The following is a 24709-nucleotide window of genomic DNA, read 5'->3' as shown; positions in this document are numbered from 1 at the left end:
TTCGTTCAAAAGTATTTACTGGGTGCCTCACCATGCAGGGGACTGTCCTAGATACTGGGTGAACAAAAGAGACCAAGTGTCAGTTCTCATGAAGCTTACCTTCTAGTGGAGGGCAACAGATACCATACAAATAAACTAATAAATATGGAATATAGGTGGCCCTCTGCATCCACGGGTTCCACATCTCTGGATTCAACCAACTGCACATTGCAAAGATAAAAAAATAACAATACAACGATAAAAATAATACAGATAAAATACAGTATACAGATATTTCTATAGCATTTCCATTGTATTAGTTATTGAAAGTAATCTAGAGGTGACTTAAAGTATACAGGAGAATGTGTGTAGGTTTTGTGCAAATATTACAACATTTTATTTAGGGGACTTGAGTAGCCCTGGATTTTGATATCCGTGGTTACCAATCCCCCACGGATACAGAGGGACGGACTGTGTAATCTCTGGTAGTAGTGAATGCTATGAAGAAAATAAAGTAAGTCAAGGATATTGAGACTGACAGATTGGGGGCGATGCTTAAATTGTATGTTTGGGAGGGCTCCCTGAAGGTATGACATTTGAGCTGAGATCTGAAGATCATGAAGCAGAGTCATACAGCCTCACTGGGAACAGTGCATACAAAGGCCCTGCGGTGGGAACGTTCCCGAGGAGCTTGAAAAACAGTAAAATGACCCAATAGAGTAGATAAAGGTGGGTCCTGGCATTAGCTAAGAAAAGCAGTCCTCAACATGAGCATCTGTCGGAGTCACCAGGAGGCCTTATGGAAGCAGATTGTGAGCCCCACCTCCAGTGTTCAGCTGGTCAGGGGTGGGGCCTGGGAAAATGCTTTTCTTACTAATCCCCAGGTGATGCTGGTGTGCCAGTCCAGGGATCAGAGCATAGAGTATTTGTTCTTTCTGCACCACGTCCCCTCTATTCAACATTGACTACATGCAAGCATAGATCATTATTGCTTGATCATCTGCCGCTCTACTGGGCTGGATGGTTCTGTCCACCTCTATGTCCTAGTGCTTAGCAAGCACTCAACAGAATATTTGTTGAATTAATTCCTCAAACAAGGATTCTACTCTGGATCTTGCCATTCCACCATGTGTTCCATCTGCTGCCTTCCCAGAGCTCTGAGCCTTTGCATGTGCTGACCCATCCACCCAGCATTTGCCTTCCCCTGTGTCCACCTCACAAATTCCTACAAGGCTCTCCTTCCAGAATATCCTTCCCGACTCCCTCTCCATCCACCCAGGGTTAGGAATGCTCCTCAAGGTGTACATAGGGAGTCCCATATCCACCTGTGGCACAGCGACTTGTCCACATGTTGGTCTTCCTTTCTTTACCAAAGATTGTAGATGAGCAGTCCCCACGTTGAACCGGTCAACAGAGGTTTCTACTGTAGCTACAGTGTTTTAAATTTAAGTTCATTGCCAACACTAACAGGTCAGGGGATTTCACACAAAAATCCAGATTCCTGGCTCCTCTAGAATAGTGTGCAATCCTGGGCCCTTATTCCCACATTGCCGTGATACCTCACCCAGAGGTAAAGCCTGGGGCTCTGTCATCCCCACCCTTCAGTGGATCCAGCAACCAGCACCATGCCTGGCTGATGGTAGGCACTCAAGAAAAGCTAATTAATGAAAATGCTGGATAAGGGGGGAAAACAAAGAAACAAACGTTGGTCCCCAGAGTCAAGAGATCTGAGGCTGGTTCTGAATCTGGCTGACTTGTTATATGACCTTGGCCTCTCTGTGGCTCTTTCCTTTCTTCAAATGAATGAGAGTTTCCACTTCCCAGGGTCATGGTTTCATAAAGGAGAGAGGATGTGAAGTGCTTAGCAGATGCCTCGCATCTAATGCTTAATCAACGCAAGTTATTACTGCAAGGAACTCAATAAGTATTTGCTATTTAGGAAGTGTAAGAGGGAATTCAAATCCTAGCTCTGCTACTCACTATTTAGGTGACCTTCGGTATTTCACTTAATCTCATTTGGGCCTTAGTTTCCCCATCTATCAAATGGGGATGATACAGGGTTATCGTGAATATCAAATGTAAATGTGAAATTAAAGTAATTAATCCCTAAAATCACTTAGAACAAGGCCAGCCTTAAGTCTGTGCTCAACATAGGCCAGCTGTGACTATTAGAGCTGCTCAGAGATGGGATAACTCGAATTGCTCAGGAACCCCCATGGCTCCAAAATTCTCTGACCACCTTAAACCTAGTGATTGTCAGTCATTCAGCTTACCTTCAGTCACAGAAATGTATAGAAGGCCCTTGGGTCCATGAGGTGAAGGGGGACAGAATTCACCATACAAGTGTTTACCATCTCTCTGGAAAGTTCCACAATGCTCTTATGATGATGCTGACTAAAATCACACAGAGTAGCAGCAACAAAAGGGAGACAGTGAGTGGGGAACAGAGAACAGCCCTGTGAGGCGGGTGTGATTATTACCTGTAAGAGTTAAAGAAAGAGGAAAGAAACATGAAAATTGGCTCAACAGTTAAATACAGGTTTATTTTGGAGAATAAACCTGAGAGGGGCTTCTGGCCAATTTCAGTCAGGAGTGCTGTCTCTTACAGACCAAGAGTATTTAAGGTTTTAGGGCAAGAGAGCTTATCACAGGCTTGGACTGTTTCTGTGTGGAGGAGAAGTTTACTGCGGGGTTGGAATGTTTCTGGTCCAAGGGTGGGTTATGTTGGGGCTGACATCTCTCTGACCAGAGGGGAGGTTATCTCGGGGCTGGCATGTCTCTGGTCTGCGGGACGGGGGTGGGGGGGTGTTATCTTAGGGTTGGAATGTTTCTGATTGGAGATGTCACTTGTGGTTTATGGTCATTCTGACATTAGCCATTAGGCTGATGCCCTTTGGGTTGGATTTAGGCAGTTTTTGATCAAAGAGAACTTTAAAATGGCAGTGCTTGTTCAAGATGGCTATGCTCCGGCTCTGTCATTACCCACTGTGCAAAATGAAGGAACCGAGGCTTCGGAGGCTGCCCTGATGTGTGTCTGTGTCTTAGCTACGTGGAGCTGCCTTGGGAGGGTGACTCACCAAATGGGGTCCTTTAAGGGATTAACAGGGTCACTCATGGTGAACAGGTTGGCCTGGAGGGGAGCCGGCAAGAGGAAGGCAGAAGACCAGAAAGAGGCTTTTTGCTCACTCAGACTTGGGGTGTCTGAGACAGACTCACGTGATGTCACCAAAGAAGAAAAGCAGTTACGGGAAATGAAGGAGAAACAGACCTTTACCGTAGCACCAGGAATGAATCCCAAGGAAAGAACATCTCAGACAACTTGCATTTACTCTGGATTCGGGGCCGAAACCATCAGTCATTCATAGAGTGTGTATGTTTATTCCCCCACACAAGGCTGGCAGCCACTCTGAGATGCAGAGTGGTGGAGAGGTGGAATGTTCTAGGCGTCTGGAGAGAATGTAGAACTTTCGCATAGGCACCTTTGCTGAGGGGCTGCTCTTCCCTTCAGCATGAGCCATCAGAATCCCAGGGGCCCCAAGAAAGTGAGAACAAGGGATACATTCGGCCAACCAGTGACAGCGATGATAAACCAAATCTGTCCAGATAAGCTTCCGCTCTCCCATCCACCCCACAATCACGTGTGCACCTACTATCTCCCAGGCACTCATACGTTTCTCTCCTTCCATCCCCACAACCACCCAACAAGGCGGGTTCTCCTAGGCCCATCCTGAGAGGCTGAGGGATGAAGTGACTTGTCCAGGCCAGGGATTTAGGTCTCTGACCCCCTAACCGCGTGCAGGAGGCACCCCCAACCCGGTAAACGCGCACAGAGAGCCTCCCTGGGTGACGGGCAACGAGGTGAGTGATGCATTCTCCTTTTGCAGAGTAAATGGACTAAGAGGAAAGTACGACTTCAAGTTTCCGAGTCTCACCGCTTAGCCCCATCAAAGTGTATTTGTTCTGCCTTTGTTCACAAACATCCCTTTAATAAAACACATTCATATTTTAGAATTTAACGCTCATTACATCTTTGGGCTTTTAAAATGAGATTTCCCTGCGGGATGCGGGGCAAGGACTGAACTTCTCGATGCACTATAATAGCCGCGCTGTGCAGAACCCGGGAACCGGGGAAGCCGCGAGAACCGCTGCGAAGTCAAATCAAGTCAAAACGGCCTCTACAGCAGCGGCCTGGCCCATTGCGCAGGCGCCGCTCCAGACCGCCTAGACCCCAAACTGCCCCATTGTAGGCGAACCCACTTCTAGAAGGACAGCGGGAGTAGCGAATCCCTATTCCTCCCGAAGATGGGTCAAGCAAGACTCTGACCAATCAGGAAGCTTTTCTTATCACCGCTTCTGGCTGCTTGACGTGGAGGCTTCTTTATCTCGGGACTCTCAGGCGCAGCGGGGGCGGGATATAAAGTTGATTGACGTCAATTACAACCACTCGTCAAGCAGACTGAATTTGAAGAACAGAAAACTCTACGAATTGCATCTCAAGAAAAGGCTGTTATTCCAGCTCTCTACTCCCATTGGATTTTTGAGAGCCCTTGAGGGTGGGAGCTTTTGGCGGCAACCAATCGAGGGTCAGCGAGGAGGAGGAGGAGGAGGAGGAGGAGGAGGAGAAGGAGGAGGGGGAGGGGCAGGCGGGCTATTGTTGCCTGGAGAGTGCATTCGGCCCGGTACTTGTGATCGGAGGAGAGCCGGGTCGTCCTTCCCGGAACCCGCTGGGTAGGGCTGTGCTGAGGGGCTGGGCGGGGAGCACAGGCCGTGTCCGATCGCTTGCACCTTTTCAGACTGCCGTGTCGGGCCTCGAGCCGGGCCTACCTGGAGCCCTCCTCTGCCCACCCGCCCCCAGCGCCCGATATCCGCCCCCAGCGCCCGATATCCGCCCCCAGCGCCCGATATCCGCCCCCAGCGCCCGATATCCGCCCCTAGCCCAGAAGGGCCGGGCTCGGTCATCCCCAGCCCTGCCGCGGCCACTGACCCTTGAGATCAGCGCCCCCCCCCCGACCTTCCCGTCCCAGGCCAGCCCAGGGCCCGAAGCCCACCCACCCGCGTCTCTAGCAGCCGCTCTTGTCCTCCGGGTACGGCTCGCGGGAGTGTTGGTTACCATGGTGAAGCTGGCAGCCAAATGCATCCTGGCAGGTGAGTCTGAAAACTTGCGCTTGAATACGGTGGTCTCTGGAGTCCAGAGCCTTCATAATTCATCCAGAGCTTTTGTTCACCTAAATTGCCTAGCTTCTTTTCCTTTCTCTCTCCCAAAGGCGAGTTACTGCAATTACTGATACAGTAAATTACGTTAGGCGCGGAAGAATGATCTTCCAGGGCACTTCGCAGCTCCAGTGGCATTCCCCCTGCTCCCTGTCACATACTCTGAGACCACCTTCACCAGTTGAGCTGACTCGTTAAAAAATCACTAGTTAAAACTCTGGAGGAGCAGACTTGTTAGAACAAAACAAAATAAACAAAACTTAAGCAAACCTTGAGTGCTTCAGCTAAACATTTACTGTACCCCAAAGTTAGGCATCAGTGACTTTGGTAGTCTTTACTATGGGATTTTTTTCCCCCTGACCTCACCCCCTCCGATAACGGTGACCTGAGTGTAGTGACCAGAGTTTGCAAAAGGCACTTGTGTGTTGTCTCTAAGACCCAAAGTTACTGTGCTGCCCCACTCCAAGAAGGGCATAAATGTTGAGTCTCCCAAAGGCAGGAATCTTTGTTTTGTTGATTGATACATCCCAAGCACCCAGAACAATGCCTGGAACATAGTAGGTACTCAATAAATACTTTTAGAATGGATGAATATGTGGCATGCACATTTGTAGTGTGCCCCTTGTATCAGTCTGCACATTTAGAAAAACAGTAAGCTTGGATTATAGATTGTGAAACACATATGCATGTTACTGAGTGCTTACTGCATGTGAAGCACACATATTTCATGTAATCGTCTCACCATAGCACACTAGGCTAGGTACTGGATTTTTTTTTTTTTTTTTTTTTGAGACGGAGTCTCGCGCTGTTGCCCAGGCTGGAGGGCAGTGGCGGGATCTCAGCTCACTGCAACCTCCACCTCCCTGGTTCAAGCAATTCCCCTGCCTCAGCCTTCTGAGTAGCTGGGATTACAGGCGCCCGCCACCATGCCCGGCTAATTTTTTTTGTATATTTAATAGAGATGGGGTTTCACCATGTTGGCCAGACTGGTCTCGAACTCCTGACTTTAGGTGATCCGCCCACCTAGGCCTCCCAAAGTGCTGGGATTATAGGCATGAGCCACCGCTCCCGGCCAGGTACTGGATTGTTCTGATCTTACTGAGGCACTGAGAGATGTCAGCCAAGGTCAACCCCTAGTGAAGGCCCTGTGCAGGATTTCAGCCCCTAGATCTGCCCAACTCCAAAACTCTTAACTCGTGTTTCTGTTGAAACCTGTGACCTTTCCAGGCTTCCCTAGCCAGCTCAGGAAAGAAGTGGTGAGAAATTATATAGAGAAAAAGAGATTCCTTTTTTAAAAAATTCCCCTCTTCCAGACTGAGAATAAATGGTAATATTTTTAATGGCTTTTATAATTTGAAAATAAAAGGGTCACACAGAAAGATGACTGACAGTAGTAACTGAATCATACTGGAACAAAATAAATTAATGGTTCTCAGGAGAGTCTCCAGTTTCCAGAGCACCAGAGGAGGCAGTGTTGTGTAGCAAAAGTAATTTTGCCTGTTCCTCTTATTGGCTGTGTCATCTTGGACGAAGCACTTTTTGAGCTTTAATTTCCTTATGGATAAGGTGGGAACATTATTTTCTGAAGTTACATTTTTTTTTAAATGGGCTTCTCTCTGAGTTCTTTTTAAATTCAGTTTTCATCATGAAGCTAACTTACTGAGCGCTTTGGGTGCATCAGCTCTGTGCTAGACCCTCAATACAGGTGGTCTCACTGAATCCTCACAGCAACCCTGTGGGATTGGTATTATTGCCATCCTCATTTACAGATGAGGCAACTGAGGCCCAGAAAAATGAGAACATTTGCTGTGGGTCACAGGGCTGGAAGTGGCAGAGCTGTATGATCTAGACCCTGGGTCCCAATCTGATTTCCAGGGCTTTAGCCCAAGCTACACTGTCCTCAAGCAGTGCTCCTCCGTGTCCTTCTATTTTTTTTTGAGACGGAGTTTCACTCTCATTGCCTAAGCTGGAGTGCAATGGCACAATCTCAGCTCACTGCAACCTCCAGCTCCCGGGTTCAAGCGATTCTTCTGCCTCAGCCTCCCAAGTAGGTGGGATTACAGGTGCCCACCACCATACCCAGCTAATTTTTTGTATTTTTTAGTGGAGACTGGGTTTCACCATGTTAGCCAGGCTGGTCTTGAACTCCTGACCTCAGGTGATCTGCCCGCCTCGGCCTCCCAAAGTGCTGGGATTACAGGCGTGAGCCACTGCGCCAGGCCTTTTTTTTTTTTTTTTTTCTTGAGGCGTAATTTCACTCTGTCTCCCAGGCTGGAGTGCAGTGGTGCACAATCTTAGCTCACTGCAACTTCCGCCTCCTGGGTTTAAATGATTCCCTGCCTCAGCCTCCCGAGCAGCTGGGGATACAGGCACACGCCACCATGCCCAGTTAATTTTTGTATTTTTAGTAGAGATGGGGTTTCACCATGTTGGTCAGGCTGGTCTTGAACTCCAGACCTCAAGTGATCCACCCGCCTCAGCCTCCCAAAGTGCTGGGATTACAGGCGTGAGCCACCCACCGCGCCCAGCCTCTTTGTGCCCTTCTTTACCCCCAACTCCCTTGGGCAGTTCTTTCACCTGAGTGCAGCCACTGCCTAGTTAGTGGCTCCTGAACTCCAGCCTGCGCCTCAATCTGCAGCCTCTTTTCAGGGCTTCCACAGCATTTCCTCTTGGAAGTTTCCAGGGACCAAAACACCTCAGCCCAGAAATCAGCCCCCTCTGACACCCCCCCACCTACCCCCACCACACACACACCATTGGTTTTATTTTTCCATCCATGACCCATAGCCCTGCTGTTTAAACTGAGTTACTCTGTTTTTTCTCTCACATAACTAGTCATTGAAGGACCTGACGTTCAGTTCAAGTGTTTATGCATTGAACAGATACTTCCTGAGCACCTACTACGTCAGAGTCACCGTGCAAGGTGCAGTGGGCCTGCAAGCATGAATCAGTTGCACTCAAGGAAGAACTAAGATGCGTGTGATAAGTTCTAACACAGCGAACACAAAGCAAATGCCCTTTGTGTGCCAAATGTGGGGACATAACCTCCAGGCACACCTGCTACTTGTTCTGGTTCTGGAGAAGAAAGAAAACAACATTTGACATTGATCTGTATTTGTTTACTTTAAAAAGAAAAACACTTAAATAGTGCTTATATATGCCAGGCACTGTACATATTAACTCATTAAATCCTCACAACAATTCTGCAAGGTAGATGCTATGATTATCTTATGTTATACATGTTGCAACTGAGGCACAGAGAGGTTAAGTAACTGATTTAAACTCACACAGCTAGAAAGTGATGGAGCTGGAGTCTGGCTCCAGAGTCTGTGCCCTTAAGTACCATAATATTCTGCCTCTTGATATACACGGAGCTGGTAATAGAGCCTCCCGGGAGGGTTGCTGTGACATCACATCTTGCGCTACCACTGACCGATGATCCACATTAGCCACACAGATTAAGACGAAAGAGGGAGAGATGGACTTCAGAGGCTGTGCAGGAAGGGTATTATTTGAGCTTTCCTTGCAGAGAATGGACAGGATTTGAATTTGGTCTAGGGGTACCTGGAAGGAGGTGGCCTTGAGGAATTTCCAGGGACTGGGCAAACAGGAATGCAGAGCCCAGATTTGGGGTAAGGGATTATTGGGGAGAGAGTGGGAAGGTGGGTTAGGGCTGACCGTGGAGATGGGTAGGCTATGAAGGAATCCTCAGTGGGGCTTGTGTGAAGGTTTGCCAAGATGGAGGCACTTTATTATGAGGGTCCATCTGTTGATGCCACGCTCTGGGCGGATTAGAGCCGGGAAAAAAAAGAAGAGAAAAGAAGTGTTCAAGGCACAGTCGGGAAGACAGAAAACGCGGTCGTCATTTCAGCAGAGAAATTTTAATGTATGGAATTGCTTCATCAAGTGTTGGAGAACTGAGGAAGCAAGAAGGCAGCATTGAGATGACACAGAGTGGCGGGCAGAGGTCGGGGGTGTCAGAAGCTTGAAGACCCCAGGGAGCTGGGATGCGGACCCCTGAGGAAGGGGCCCTGCCCAGCTGGTGCCGGCACCTCCGGAGTTCAGTCACCTGCCACGTGACCCCAGCACATGCCACAGAGCACCAGGACCCATTTCCCACTGGGAGGAGCCCAGCCCTGTGTTCAGGGCAAGACACACCAAACCAATTCCAAACACGGATCCTGGAGGGTCCGTGTTTTAAGACCACTCCTGGTACCAAGGACTATATAAGTCAGGGGCCAGGCAAAAACCAGCAACTCTACTCGGCATTTCAACAGTGAGGATTTCAGTAGGATGTTAATGACACAGGTGCTAGAGGACTGGAAGAGGAAAAGGGGGACACTGAGGCAGCACGGGTAGTAACTGCAGGAAGGAGCACCGCCTCTCAGGCTGGGGAAGCAGAGGGAAGCATGTGGGGCTCTCAGCCCAGAAGCAGGGAGGAGGGGCCCTGGGAGCCGAGGTGTGGATCTCTGAGAAGGGGGCACTGCCTGCCGGTGCTGGTTCCTCTGGGGGCAACAATAAGCTGGTCTGGGAGTAGGGAAACACACACACACACACCAAGACAGGAAGCAGTTAGTGCTGCTGGGGTGCAGGCCATTGCTAGGGTAGTACTAAGAAAAAGGAGAAGCAGGCGGGAAGAGCAGTGTCCTCTCCCCCGACTCTGGCCTTCCCTTCTTCCAGAACTCCCATTGGCAGAGCCTAACAGGAAGCTCCTAGCAAGGGCGAAACGTGTCTGCAGAGGCCCCTCCCCAGCACACCATGGAAGGATGGGCTTGGGGCTGAGATAGAAACCCAGCAGTGAGGTCTGAGCTAATTGGGGTGGGGTCAGCAGGGAGGGCCGAGCAGAGGTGGGCTGAGACTCAGCCAAGGATGTGAGGAATGCAAGGGAGGCCGCCTGGAGATGGGAGGAGGGAGGAGGAGCAGTCAGAGGTGACCCGTTGAATCTGGGGATGATGAAAACACACGGTGGCATCACAAACAGAAAGCTTGGGTGATGGGGGCAGCCCACTCAGGACCAGGGCATGACGGAGCTTGGCTGTAGACAGACTGAGGTTGGAGGAAGGTCCTTCATTCTAGTGGCAACGCACACGGGTTTTTGGATATACAGACAAAGCTTGGGAGGGAGATCCTGCCTTCTGTCAAGGTGACGGGAGTCAGTGGGAAGGAGTGGAGTGGGAGCAGAGCGCCACCGAGGATAGGCCCATAGGAATGCCCATACTGGGGGGCAGAGGGGCAGGCAGATGACAGAAGAACCAGACCAGGGCAGGGTCACTGAGGCCACGGGGACAGGACTCGGGAAGGAAGGGGTCACTTCAGGCTGACTCACATCCTTCAGAGACGTCAAGGAGGATGAGAACCAAGAAAAGGCCATCGGCCTTGGCAACTGTGAGGTCACAGGTGACCTCACATCGTGCCCTTGCAGACGTCATCCTCTCTGTCTTGCAGTGCCCTGCCTGCTGTCGCCCCCAGGCCCAGCCCTTGCCCCTAGGGAAGCCTCCCTCCCCAATGAACCGTCTCATTCATTTCTTTCCTCGATGCTCCCCAGACGCCTTGCTTCTCAGTTTGTGCTGTTTGAATTTGCACTTGTCATCCTGCTGCTCTGCAAATGTGTTTATCAGTTATTTCACCTCCCTGTGCTTCTGAGCCCTCATAGCCAACACAGGCGGTTTCCTGTAAGTGTTGGTGACTCTGACTGACAGTCAGAGGAAAGATTTATGAAATTAACCAGAACAAATCTGTGGGGAATCTCATAAGCAGGAGGCGCCGACTTCCAGCTGGATTCAGGAGCAGAACTGGAGTCGGAAGGGCGGGCGCAGTCAGGGCCCAAGGAAGGAAAGCGATGCGCTCTGTTTGCTCCAAGATGGATGGGTACCCTGTGACAGTCTAGGCTGTGGTTGCCTCAGATGTCATGGAAGGCTGTGGTGAGGAGGTCCTGGAGGGGCAGCATTAAAAATGGGTCAGAACTCACGCCTGTAATCCCAGCACTTTGGGAGGCAGAGGCAGGCAGATCACCTGAGGTCAAGAGTTTGCAATCAGGCTGGCCAACTGAAACCCCGTCTCTACTAAAAATACAAAAATTAGCTGGGCATGGTGGCGCGCACCTGTAGTCCCAGCTACTCGGGAGGCTAAGGCAGGAGAATCACTTGAACTCGGGAGGCGGAGGTTGCAGTGAGCCTAGATCTCACCACTGTACTTCAGCCTGCGTGACAGAGACTCTGTCTCAAAATAAGAAAAGTGTCAGAAGTGGTCCCTGAGCTCTAGGAGAGGGGCAGGGCCTGGGAAGAGCATGAGGTTGGAATCCTGTGCGAGTTACCCAGCCTCTCTGAGCCTCAGTCTCTTCATCTGTCAGGTGAGGTTAATGATACCTTGGCGGGGAAGGAATGAATGGGATTGTGTGAACAGGTCCATGAGGGGGCTCAGCACATGTTGGTTCCCTTCTAAGGAGTGATGACAAATAGGAAAGCAGGACCTGAATAGCTCACTCAAACCTGGAGGAGTTCACATAAAATGAAATGCCACAAGCATTGAAATAATTGTCTTACAAGAGAAAATTATAGGTGGGAAAAGTCAAAACTGAAAAGTGAACAGTGGCAGACTGTTGAGAAGTCGAGGAAAGAAGTGTTGAAGCCTCCTGTAAAATGGGAAGCAAAGGTGAAGAGATGGTACCAAGTGATGTGAGTTGGAAGTCGCGGAGTGCGTGCTGATTTTGCTAAGGATCCAGCGGATGAGAAGCAGAAAGCACGTGTTCTGCCAGGGCCTGGGACGGTGGAGTGCAAGTCCATGTAGGACTCAGGAGGAAAAGTGGTTGCAAATGGAAACAATCAGCATCAAAGGAGGCTCAGCAGAGCCATGAGAGGGAAAATGGGGAGGGCAAAGGGAATTAAAGATGGGCAGGGAGAGCTTCCAGCACCCGTGACGGGCACAGGAGGAGCGCTCGACTAAATGGCTGCCAGCAGTCTTGTGAAAGGCTCAGGTCTCAGACTGAAAACTGCGACATAAACCTTTAGTTCTGAGGGACCAGTTTCTGGGGCTGTTGACCAGCAGAGGAGCGGGAGATAAAGCCAGTAGGTGAGGGACGAGCTTGGAGGAGGTGACTGCTATTGCAGATCGAATTGGTGGAGAGGCCCCTGGGAAGATGAATCCTCGGGTCACAGACAGGTATTCTGCGATGGAGACGGAGCATAGCATTTGGAAGGAGATTTCAGAGTGATGAACATAGCCTCAGACTTCTTGCTTCCCACAAATGCAGAGACCCTTCCAACCCCAACCCCCTACACAAAAAAGTATTCAGGTGGAAGCTGTCAACCCAGATTGGGTCAGTTGGACAGGTGAGTCTGCCTGTCAGTGCTAGTCACACTTCTTTACCTTCAAGACTTCAAAGTAAATTCCAGTTTGGAAGTGACAGCTTTTCCCCATAGGGCGTGTTTCAGTGGAAGAGCGTCGGTTCCTTTTCCAGGGCCCCAAAGCCCTCCGTAAGCTCTGTTACCTTCTGGGTCAGTTCCCGTGGATAAAAGGCTTAGCCGTGCAGAAATGTGCTCTGGCTGTTGTGAGGTTTGCAGATCAGTCTCATGGACCTGTGTCCTGCCCGCAGCCTCAGAACAAGTTCCCTTGAGAGGCAAGTACATCTCTCAAAACTCATTGAAGTTTTTGGTTTCTAAACTAATGTTCTGCAGCGGGAGATTCTCAAGTCGGATGAGGACTAAGGCGTTCTTTTTCTTCTTTTCTGATCTCACAGGAGACCCAGCAGTGGGGAAGACCGCCCTGGCACAGATCTTCCGCAGTGACGGAGCCCATTTCCAGAAAAGCTACACCCTGGTGAGCTGGGGAGTCAAGACCTGGACACGGCTTAAAGAGAAGTGCTCGGTTCACCATGAGTGAGTGACTGCGAAGTTCCTTGAGGGAAGCCTTAAGACAGCTGATGAGAGGCTGCTCGGAGGGCCACGTGGAGATCGTTTTTTCCACTAGCCCAGGGTGAGAGGTTGGCTACAGAGCAGAATGGCCACAAGCAACTTGGCCACCACGTGTAGCAGCTCACGTCGGGGCAGGGAGGTGGAGAGGACTAGTTGGTGCCCTCTGACTTCTGCATGCTGAGCTGCTTCTCACCAGAATGAGTCCAGAACAAACCCTTCCACTGGAGATAGCCCTCCTGGGATCGGGGTGCTTGTGTGTCCTCCTGTAACATGCTATCCCTTTGGGGGCCCTCAATGCTAACATTCTTGGCGTTCCTCGGCAGACAACAGGAATGGATTTGGTGGTGAAGACAGTGCCAGTTCCTGACACGGGAGACAGTGTGGTGAGTGATGCCTTTACCCAGGGGAACTCAGGGCTCCCCCAGGTGGGCCCAGGGTCTCTGTGGTCACACCATCCTCCCTAGGAGAGATGCAGTGCAAGGCTGTGGTCTAGACTTGTCTGAGCATTTTGGAATAGAATCGGGAAGCATTCAAGGGAGGGACTGAGGAGGTGGAGGAGGAAGGAAGGAAGGAGGACTAGGATATGGGCCTGGCCCTTGAAGAACTTGCTCTCTACTATCAAGGTTCTTGAGTCTCTTTATGGGAACCTGGGGCTCTTGAAAGTGAATTGCAAAATGTTATGTTTGTGTGTGCTTTTCTAGAGAGAGGGTTTGTAGCTTTCACCAGATTCCTAAAGAGGTCTGTGAGCAAAAAAAAAAAAAAAAAAAAAAAAAAGTATAAGTACTTCTGATGAAGAGAAAAGTGAGTTCCCAGGTAACCAATATGCAAAACAGACAATGGTACTGATGTTTAGACGGCGTATGCTGGGGATCAGAGGTCAGCCAGGAAAGACCCAGTGCCAGGAGGGAGCTTGGAGGGGGAGCCGAGGGGTGATTTCCTAGGGGAGCAGCCCTGGGGGCTCTCACATGGGCTGGGGAAGGTTTGGACAGGGCAGGAAGGGTCATCCCGCACCCTCTGTCTGCATCACACCTTAGCCATCCCAGAAGGGTGACAGAATGTCCTACTTTAAACACCTTCCCCAGGCCTACTCAGTGACCTCCTTTAGAAAGAATTGTTCTAAGATTTGAAAATCAATTTGGTTAACAAAGTGCAGAATGACCTTTTGGAAACCAGAGCACTCACCGGCCTGTTTAGCATTCTGTTCTGCCAGGTGGGAAGTCAGCTTGTTCCTGGTATTTTTGCACTCAGGGTTACAAGAGGTGAGACTCCACACAGAAAGTGCTGGTTGGTGCGAGAACCCATCGTACTGCCTCTCTAAGACTCTGGAGTTCGCTCCTTTCCCCTTCATCTTCTCTCGTGCCTGGGAGAAAAGACAGAGCATGTATGAAGCTGTGGGTGCCTGTATTTCACCCCTAAGACAAGTCCAGTGTGAGCTGAGAGTGATACCAGTGACTCGTAGCTTGTGGTTTTTCCATGTGGAGACTTTTCTTGCTTTTCCGATTATAGGAACTCTTCATTCTTGACTCTGCTGGCAAGGAGCTGTTTTCAGAAATGCTGGATAAATTGGCAAGTAACACGTGGTCTTTTTCCTGACCATCACCACCTCCTGCCAAAACGTTTACCCCTGACAGTGCTCACACAGCAGTTCCCCTGCACTGTGCTATTGGGAAGCTCCCATGGCATTACTCTTTAAGGGGCATTCCTCCCAGCCCAGGATTCGTGGCTACTTGGCAAGAAGGAGCGGCTGATGCGCGTGACTGCCCGGGCCCCAGCTCTGGGGTGCCCAGGATCCAATGGGCCAAGAGCCCTGCAGCCCGGTCCTTTGCAGCCCTCCCGCTGTGAGGCCTCCCTTCTTTACAGCAACACTCTCCTGATGGTGTCCTTTCAGATGGTGTCCCCTACCTCTCAGGACAGTACAGACTGCCTCCTTCCCCTCTGGGAAGTGCTGTAGAGGCCTCAGCCTATAACGAGGCTCATTTTCTGCCGTTCCACTGGGGTTTGCTCTGGAACATGCCCCTGCTGCTGCCCAGGCCTCACCATGCCCCATCCACCCCCGTCCTACCAGCCTTGCAGGATCCACTTGCTGTACCTTCCACGGTAACAGTCTCACTAATCTGGGCCAGTGAGCTAATTAGAAGGTTTGAGTTCTCCAGAGCCCTCCCCTGCCTTTCCAAGAACAGCCACATTTTAATGGGAACTGTTTTCTGCCCCCTTTTTTGTTGCCTAAGAGAAGTAGATCTAATGATAGTGATTTCATACAGGGTTGGCTTCATGCATCGGTTCACGATGTTCACCCCAATTGCCTACTGTGTGCATGGCCTGGCACTGGGGCTGCCATGCCCAGCAGAAGGGAAGATGTATTTGGGCAAATTCAGGCCATGTACCACCCGTCAGCTCACACCCTCCCGTCCAGCCGGCCCTGACTCCTGGTTCACCCGCTCTGGCTTTAGCTTGATGCCAGGCCTCTCCAGGACCCCCTCACTAAAGCCTGGAAGAAGGAGGGTTTCTTGAGTTAAAACCACGCTGAGGCGTCTCCTGTGTGCATGTAACAGAGCTCAATGTGTTCTAGCAGGAGTTCAAGAGTTAATCTGTGGAGTGAAGGGTTCATCAGTTTAGTCCACGGTCCTCCCATCCCTGACACTGCCAGAAGCCAGCACAGCCTTGTAGGGTGAGGAGGAGCCCTCCAGAGCGGACTCTGGGCTGGCCTTCCAAGGATCCGAAAGGGAATCCAATCTGGAGGGAAAAGGATTCTCCTCTGTACCCTGGGAGGTTACTGACACCCCAGAAATAAACCAGGTCCTAATTGTGCGAGGTTGGGGGATCCAGAAACCAGGGCATGGCCAAGAGTCACGAGCACCAGGGCACGCACCCACAGCCTGTACAGGGCCATTCTACGTCCAAGGGCAGGCAGCAGGACATCCCAGGACTCTGAGCATCCCCTGAAGGCGACAGCCCCTGAGAGTGTAGCCTTGGCTCTTAATTGGGTCATGGAGCCCTGTCCAGTTGTCAGTGTGGTTTGGATTAGGCTGATGCAGAGATGGCAAGAGAAGCAGAAAGTGCCCTCTGCATTTTAACAAGCCAGCCCTTATTAAGAAGATGCAAGCAAACAAGCTTCCCAGGCTGGCTAATGAAGAAAGAATCTTCTTTCCAGGCTGCAAAGCACAAAAATGTAACTTGCATGGTGGTGGGCTCTCAATAAGAATGAGTGGAGAATGAATGAATGAATGAGGCCGGCTGCAGGTGAAAGCAGATTGATGGGTAGAGAAGACCTCAGTCGTCCCCCATCTCTGTCATCGTTGTCTTTGTTTTTAAAGCCTGTCAGGCCTGGACAAGTCACTTACCCTCCCTGAATTTGGTTTCTTCAGCTACAAAGTGGGAATATTCAGACACTTTACCGAGTTGGGAGGTTTCACAGTGAGGCACAGAAGTGCCCAGCAGAGCCTGGCCCAGACATGAGCTCTTGTCCTTGGTGGCACTGCCCCAGCCCTGCCTCCTGCCACTGAACATGGCCCTCTGTTCATTCCTTTGGGGAAATTGTTTGACATCTGTGGGTGTGGCTGTTTTCCCTCTGCTCCCCCTATCCTTTCCCTTGGAAGGCCAAATTGTCTTCCAGCCTTGAAGTCACTTTTCCTGTTACTGACCCATACTCATCCTGTCCCTCTTGCACAGTGGGAGAGTCCCAATGTCTTATGTCTCGTCTATGATGTGACCAATGAACAATCCTTCAAAAACTGCAGCAAGTGGCTGGAGAAGGCTCGGTCACAGGCTCCAGGCATCTCTCTCCCAGGTACGAGCTGCAGACACCCATGTTTCCCAGCGGCATCTCTGTCCTTCGGTTCAAGAGCACAAGGGCATTGCAGAGGTAGCTGTGGGTGGAGAAGGGGCCCTGGGCTTGGCCTTTGATGGCCTAAGGCATACACTGGCCCTGCCGCTTAGCAGTCATGCCAACCTCAGTGAGTCACCACACACACCTCTCCCAGTCTAGGAAATGGGAATGAGGACACGCACCTGGCAGGGCTGTGGGGAGACTCAATAACTAGAGGGTGCTGTAATATCAGTTGTTAATTCCAGAAAGCTAATCCCAGGGAAGAGTTCCTAATTTTCTCTTGTATATGGGGTACAAGTAAACATTCAAGTCCTGTTGTCACTTCTGAATGCTTTAAATCAGTTTATTTTTCGTCCCTATGTGAGATCAACAAATTCTCCTCATTATAGACCGGGGAAAGTGATCTCCAGAGACAGGCTCAAAAATTAGCTGCAGCTGATGCAGCTGGGAGCTGAACTAAATTACCTCTGAATCCCTGACTCCGAGCCGAGTCCTTAGATTAGTATTAATGGCCAGTTTACAGTTTGCTGCATGTGCTCGGAATTATTACAAAGGCTCACATAAATCTGGCCCTCGCCTTCACGCGTTTGCAGCCCTTTAAGGAGGCAAGAGACAGATACACGTGAGGTCTAGAAAAAAGATCTAGCAGAAGCTGTGCATGAAAAGCAAAGCCCACCTGTCTCTCTTGGGGCCAGCACGAGAGACCCCCGGCTTTCCCTGTGGGGGCTCACCACCTCGAGTCAGGCAGCTCTCAGAGGATGCTTTACACCCCTCAAAAATAGTGCTCTCATCTCGCCCACTGTCCTTCCAGACTGTGAGAGTGAAGTGCCATATTTTTGTTGTTTCTTCTGAGTAGGTGTCTTAGTTGGGAACAAGACAGACCTGGCCGGCAGACGAGCAGTGGACTCAGCTGAGGCCCGGGCATGGGCGCTGGGCCAGGGCCTGGAATGTTTTGAAACATCCGTGGTGAGTATCTCCACTTGCCTCGTCGCCAAGTCTGGAGTGGGCCTCTGCTGGCAGCGGTCTTGCACATGACCTCACGTGCAGGGAGCTGTTATTCCACCATATGCAGAGTCCCATTTGGAACTGATGTTTACATTCTTAGCCCAAGATCTCTTCTCAATATAGCAGTAGCTGCTCAGACATAACAGGAAGGCAGATTAGCCAGCCAACCCTGGGAAAAGGTATATCTCAACTAGTAAGAAATACAAGTGCTTTGTGTGCAGTGATCATGACCCTTGACGTTTGCATGCAATATTCTGGGTTCAGATGTTGTTGGAACATTGTTTCATGTGGCCCTCACAATCAGTCCTGTGAACCAGAAGTTGACCCCACAGTTCCCATTCCAGTGTTGAGGAGCTCAAGTGACTTGTCCAAAGTCCCATGATTAGTGAAGGATGGAGCCAGGATTAGGACTCATGGCCTCTAATTTCCATTGGTGCCACCCATCCTCACCTTGCTGCAGCCCCAGGGTGACTCCAGGCCACAAAGTGCCTGCCAGTTAAAAGAGCAGAAGACCTCATTACAAAAAGCAAGTGATTGGTTATCAGCATCTTCAGTACACTTTTCCTGGCAAAAACTGCAGTTACTTTTGCACCAACCTAATGTATCATGATTTTAGCTGTCCAGCACTGAGGAATCTGCTTCCTGTGTTTGGGAGTTTTAAAGTCCCATCCTCCTTGAGGCCAAGATACAGGCATGTGACCCAGGCTGCACCAATGAGACCCCTCAAGTGAGACTCCACTAGGAAGGGCATGAAGTGATGATCTGCCCTCTAGGAGCAGGAGTGGCCCTGAACATCCATCTCAGAGCCAGCAGGGGCCTGAGTGTTGGTTGCCCTGCCCCTCGCCAGAGTTGCTAGCTGGGGAGACCACCAGGCCTGGCACAGTCATGGTCGTAACTTGGACCTCACCTTGTGGCCTTTAGACCTGATTCTGTGGCCCTCAAAAGAGTCATGGGCTGGTTAATGTTCTGGAGGTCATCTTCTCATGGGCTGGTTAATGTTCTGGAGGTCATCTTCTCATGAGCTGGTTAATGTTCTGGAGGTCATCTTCTCATGGGCTGGTTAATGTTCGGGAGGTCATCTTCTCATGGGCTGGTTAATGTTCTGGAGGTCATCTTCTCATGGGCTGGTTAATGTTCTGGAGGTCATCTTCTGCTCCAGCTTGACTTTGGCTCTAGGCACTTCTGCTATTGCATCTAGGAACCTTGGCCAGTGCTGCTGTCCAAGCTTATAAAACGCCCCCAAAGCAGCATGCTTCCTTAGGGAAAGTGCAGCAGTAAAGGCAGGCGCTCTGACCTCCCATGGTGAGTGGCAGAACTCGCCGTGGGAACCTGGACATGTTATTTCACCTGTTGGTGCCTCAGGCTTGTAAAATAAGGATCATAAAATACATCCCTTATCGAGTAATAAATATGAGAATCAAGTAATACGTTGCATATAGAACACGGATCACAGAGTCTGGCGCCTGGTAAACACTCAGTAGATGTTAGTTTTCTTAACGTATAAATATTGCCCCTAGAATCTTGTTTATGCTGTTATTACTTACTAAATCCTTGTATTCATGGCTTGTGCAGAGATAAGTATCACCCTTGCCTCTGGTCCAATTATCACAAATGCTAAATTAATGAAGTCCAAATCAGCTTTTCCTGTATAGCGGGTTTGTCATCTTTTCTGAAGCACACCTTTGTGCAAAGCAGTAGGCGGTAGTGCCCTAGCAAACAGGATTTCAGTATTCTCCCTTCCTCCATTCATTTGTGAAATTGTCCCTGCACCCCAATATTCCATATTCCCTAGAACGCTTGATAGAACTCAGAAATTAAAACCCACCCCAACCTCCAAAACATGAGTCACCAAAGGCCAATGGGCTATGGGTTAAACTCTGTTCAGGTGTTGAAGTCAGTGGGTGTAAACTATGCTTGAAGAGGCTGCAGTAAGCACTTGTTATTATCTGTGCAAGTTAACTAGTCCCCCCTGAGTTGAGGCTCACAGAAGCACCACTGGCAGCTCGGTTAAGAAAGCTGTAATTAAAAAGGAAATATAACCAAACGCAGCTTGAGACGCAACCAAGGCCTGATGCCAAGCCCATCTCCTCCTCTCTTCTGCCTAAACGCTGCAGTGACCATCCTGCCGACCCAAAGGAGGTCCCTACAAACAAGTGCAAGAACAATCCGTGGTGATCACTGCCCTCCCAGGCAAGCAAGGAGTGGGGAAGTAATGTTTGATGAGGGCCTACTGTGTGCTAGGTGTTTTGCACACATTTGTTTAGGCTTCATAACAGCCCTACAAGGTAACACCCCTGTGTTGTACAGATGACAGACTCAGAAAGGTTGTGTAGCTTGCCCTGGTTGCATAGTTAAACGAAGGCTAGAAACAGGACTAGGAGTCAGGCCTGTCCAGCTGGAAAACTTGGGTTTTCTAGAAGGGGTACCCTGGCCTCCCATGGAGCCTGCTTTGGGACTCTGCAGAACACAGTTCTAGGCCAGACTGAACACTAGCCTGAACCTGCCCTGAGAATCCCTCACTCTAAGCAGACCTGCCCCACGGCTGTCCTTACCGTGTAAGCGAGATGATGATTAGTGATCAGACGAAAGGATTCCTGTCATTGGTAACCCTCTCAAAGTATTTGGAAAATAGTTCAGTTTCCATCTATTTCAGAAGCACGCCGTGGTGTCTATTGAGGCTCACCTGCATTGAATTCCTTCCTTTTTATGTTGAGATCTCCCAGGATTGCGTTGTAGAGTGTTTTCGAATCCATTTGGAAATCCCCGTGTGTGCACTATGCAGGCCTCAGTCGTTTTCCATTCCATTCTTAACTCTACTTTCGACGGAAGCAGTGTTTTACCCCAACACTGGCTTGCCTAGGACCTTGTGTTCTGCACCACCAGCAGGGCCCGGCAGGATGTACTGAATTCTTGCTCTCGTGTCCAGCTGGAGGGTGATGGCCTTCAAGTCCTTGGCTGTTGGGAGCTTACTATAAATGTTCGTCTCGGCTACAAACTCTCCACTCTTTCCTCGGCACTCTCTCAGCATTATCACCACCGTCTTTTCTCTTGGCCAACTGTTTTCTTTGCTTAGGCTTTCCCTTGCTAGAAAGTCCAGGTAACTTTCTCCACGGGACCTGGTTTCCTTCGCACATCCCAGCTGGCCTCGAGGAAAGGTACCTCTTCCCAAATCAGAGAATCTGGATGCTGGACTGGGCTCTGCACCAACCAGCTGGGCCACTTCACCTGCTGGGCCCCAAACTACTCATCTGTGAAGCGAAGGCACCGCGCTTGATGCCTTCTGCAACGTTCTTCAGTTTGGAAATCCTTCTGTTTCATTGGGGATATTTCACAGCCTCTTCTCAAGGTTGCACTTTTGCCAGCTGCCAGGGATCGTCTCAAAACAGGTTCTTAGTGCATTCATAGCTTGAGCTACTGTCTTGAAAGTAGTACATTCCTTTTTCTGCCAACTTTTTTCTGAGAAAGTTTTTGAATGCACACAGGGACCCACAGAGTGAAAGCAGCTGTTAAGTGAGAGGGCGCGATTTCCTTTCCCCTCCAGCCCGTCCCTGTGCACCCTGGAGGGGCCTGTTTTTTCCACCCCTTAGATAAAATCTAGGGCAAGTTCCTTAACTTCTCTTTTCTCTCTCAGGTAACAAAAATTCTTTTGGGCTCCTTTAGTCACAAAAATATTCATGATTTTAGGTATTAAAGTGCCCAGCCCTGGGTGGCTGTCAAAATTCTGAACTTGATTTAAAGTTGCACCTCCTCTCACAGTCTTCGGGAGGGAGAGATCGGAGCCAGTAGTGCAGCGTGTTTGTTGGGGTCTGTCGTGGCCCACTCCATACCTGCTGGATGGATCCGGCTGGTGCCTCATGGGTGCCTCTGAGATGCCCCTCCCCACCCCATCAGTGGCGCTGTCTCACCTGCAGGCTGCTTCTCACAGGTGGTCCCCCCTCACTCCTCCGGCAGCCCCAGTTCCTGGCTGTTCATTCTTATTGGGACCCGTCACCCTCCCGGAGGCGGTCCCAGCCAAGCCCCCTTAAGACAATACCAGGCTGGCCCCACTTGGCCCCCACTAGTCCAGGGAAGTGCCACTGCAGCCGTTTAGTTTGAGAAAGGAGGCAGCGAGGCTGTCTCATTGGCAGCCCTCTCCCGGCTTGCCCAGCTGCTGCCTCACTTCGATTCCTCCCAGGCCTGGGTCCAGCACCAGCCTAGGAAGAGGGTGCCCCATGCTATCTAGCTCTTCTTCAGGATGGGGGGCTCCTGGTTGCCTGGTATTTTGCTTTGGCCTTTGGAGCCTCAGTCAAAACTAAGCAAGGAAAGGTCTCATTTTCACATCTCGTCACACGTACAGTGACTGCAACTAAAAGCACAGGCTTTGAAGAAACAGACGTGGGTTCAGGCCCCAGCTCCACCATTCACAAGGTGTGTGGCTTCCTGCAAGGTGCCTTCATCTCCGAGTTTCCTGAATCCGTCTGAGTTTCCTTCTTGTAAAATTGGCATCCATGAACGTGGCTTCCTCAAAGGGCGTGAAGATGAAATGAGGTGGAAAGTAGGTAGCCCCTGAATGAGGGAAGCATTGAGTCAGAGCTGGCCTTCTGACCCTTCTAAAAGTAACACAGCCAACTTTTTAAACTGTCTTTCCAGAAAGAGATGGAAAACTTCGAAGCCCCTTTCCACTGCCTGGCCAAGCAGTTCCACCACCTGTACCGGGAAAAGGTGGAGGTTTTCCGGGCGCTGGCATGAAGAGCTGGAGCCGATCGTGCCGCACAACCAGAGAAGACAGAATTACCTCTGCACTTTCAATATATAATGACGGCTTTAAATAAAATTAGGAGAAAATGTCAAAGCAGCAGCTCCTTCCACTCTTGGCCTGGGTGGCCCTAGTTCCACTGTACACTTTGGCCACTGCGTCACTGCCAGTTCCAGGGCAGCTGGGAGCCCCACTCAGAACCCTGGCCCTCCCTTCTGTGAGGCTGGTGCTTCGGGACGTCGCCTTGCTCGAGGGGGTGGTCCTGACCACTCTGCGTGGTAGGGTGCACCGGCTCCCTAAAGGGCCTCCCACTGCAAAAGCAAAGCCCGCAGTGGGTATTGAAAGAGCCTGGCCCAGCATTTGCTTATGGTTTGCCACAGCTGAAATGCCCAGCTCAGAACCTATCCCGAGGTTGAAATGGGGCTGATGGCCCCCTCCTTATTCTGACAGAGTCCGTTCTGCCACTTGCTCCTGGCTAGCCAGATGCCAGACCTCCCTGGAGGTGGCTCCTGTCACTGGCAGAACAGTGCCCTCTGCCGGCCTTCCTTGGTGCCTGTCTCTTGGTGGAGGGTCCAGCCTCTATGGCCGCAGGGAAGGCTGAGCGCAGCGAGGCCAGGGCTCCCGCCTTCCTCGGGAAGCTGGGCAGCCAGCATCATTATTTGCACTGAGTTTGACTGTTCTCCATCCTGTCTCTGCTGCCAGATTAATCTTCTAAAACACCACTTTCATCATCTCACTCCCCTGATTAAAGACCCACAGAGGTGCCTCATCGCCTTTTACATCAGGCTGCCGGCCAAGGTCTGGCATCCAAGGCCTTCCCTGACTGTCACCTTTCCCCAGGGGTCTCAGCCCCCGTGCCCCAGAGGGCTTCATCACTCTCCCTCCAGAGGAGCGAGGGGCGTCGTGCAGAGTGCCAGCGTTGGGGTGGACCGACCTGGGCCTGTCCCAATGATAATGGCAATAATGGAAATTGCTCTGGTTCCTGTTTACGACCTGCCATGTCTCTACATGAGCTAAGCACATGTCATATATTCGCTAATTTAGTCCTTACAGCGCAGAGTCCTACCATCCCCCTTTTACAAATGAGGAGCTGGAGTCAGAGAATTAAGACACTTAGCCAAGGGGTGGCTGAGCCAGGATCATGGACGCCAGAGCGCGGCTCCCAGCGGCCTTCCTCTTCTGCCTCCTCCCGAGCTTGGCCCGGAGCAGGTGGGGGTTAGGCTGCCTCTCAAGGTCACTGTGAGAAGTGAAGTAACGGGTGTGCAGGGCATCTGGGCACACGGTGTCAGCCAAGGTCAGGCTCTGGCGTCCCCCTTCTCTTCCTGTTACTCAACATGAAGCCACTGTAGCGGCCGCGTCATGCCTTCAGCAAGTAGTTACTAAGGGCCTACCATTTGCCGGGCATTTTCCTAGGCACTAGCAATGCCAGGCTGCTGGTTTTGTGTCACATGTTCCAAAAGGGAAGGCTCACCATAACCAAGGGGATGCAGTGGGGACATTTCCGGTTGCCCCAGAATTGGTTACCAGGGCCACAGCTGTGGACAAAGATGCTAAGCAAACCACCTCCTAAAGAGATCATGGAAGCTTAGGGCCAGCCCCTTCCCCATGGCCCTAGTAGAGGCAGAAGAATTGGTCCTGCTGCTGTGAGCTCCCCTTACCCCTACTCCCCACTCCTCCCTGTCTGTATAAGATTGGAATGGTCAAGAGAGATGGGAGTGAGAGTGGCCACTGTGTTGGTGAGTGGGTGCCCCCCCATCACCCCCCTGCCCCGCCAAGGGAAGAAGGCCCAAGAGGATCCTCCTGAGACAGGATGCTGCCAGGAAGAGGGGGCTGGCACCACACCCCCAGCCGGATGCTCTCTGAGCTGCAGGAACCTGGTGTCAGCTGCAGCATGGGGTGGTGAGGGCGCCCTTGGGAAGCTCAGCACACATCCCCAGAGCTGTTTGGTCCCCTCTGGGGGGCCTTCCATGGGGAGAGGCTTGGGGAGAAGCCTGCACCAGCAGCAGGAAAAGCAAGGACCGCGTCTGGAAGGGCGGCATGGGT

The 24709-nt window shown here is 50.9% G+C and overlaps 1 protein-coding gene and 2 long non-coding RNA genes across 4 annotated transcripts in view; 1 reads left to right on the top strand and 2 right to left on the bottom strand.

Moving 5' to 3' along the window:
* Positions 1-71: 71 nt before the first annotated feature.
* On the bottom strand, positions 72-4430 carry LOC134733593 (uncharacterized). The gene is made up of 3 exons (XR_010117222.1): positions 3248-4430; positions 2253-2459; positions 72-200 (listed from the first exon to the last, which is right to left on the bottom strand). It is a non-coding gene; the product is annotated as an uncharacterized lncRNA (long non-coding RNA).
* Positions 4431-4594: 164 nt separating this feature from the next.
* On the top strand, positions 4595-22762 carry IFT27 (intraflagellar transport 27). 2 transcript variants are annotated; one of them, XM_055253431.2, is made up of 8 exons: positions 4598-4707; positions 5004-5124; positions 12926-13005; positions 13424-13483; positions 14607-14666; positions 16770-16887; positions 17783-17892; positions 22561-22762. In XM_055253431.2, exons 2-8 carry the CDS (start codon positions 5091-5093, stop codon positions 22657-22659), a joined length of 561 nt encoding a protein of 186 aa, XP_055109406.1. In that variant the 5' UTR covers positions 4598-4707; positions 5004-5090; the 3' UTR covers positions 22660-22762. The 2 variants fall into 2 exon arrangements, with proteins under 2 accessions (XP_055109405.1, XP_055109406.1); XM_055253430.2 differs by having other exon boundaries at positions 4595-5124.
* The window catches only part of LOC129468212 (uncharacterized), a 234011-nt gene continuing 222779 nt past the window's right edge, over positions 13478-24709 (bottom strand). Inside the window, exons 4-5 of the long non-coding RNA XR_010117218.1 lie at positions 14283-14460; positions 13478-13840 (exon numbers count right to left, since the gene is read on the bottom strand). This is a non-coding gene — a long non-coding RNA (uncharacterized lncRNA). The remainder of the gene's footprint in view (positions 13841-14282; positions 14461-24709) is intronic.

The sequence above is a fragment of the Symphalangus syndactylus genome, chromosome 18, assembly GCF_028878055.3.
Source record: "Symphalangus syndactylus isolate Jambi chromosome 18, NHGRI_mSymSyn1-v2.1_pri, whole genome shotgun sequence".
In the NCBI taxonomy this organism is placed as follows: domain Eukaryota; kingdom Metazoa; phylum Chordata; class Mammalia; order Primates; family Hylobatidae; genus Symphalangus; species Symphalangus syndactylus.
The sequence above is the reverse complement of the archived record's forward strand: the minus strand, read 5'-3'. Positions and strand labels throughout refer to the sequence as shown.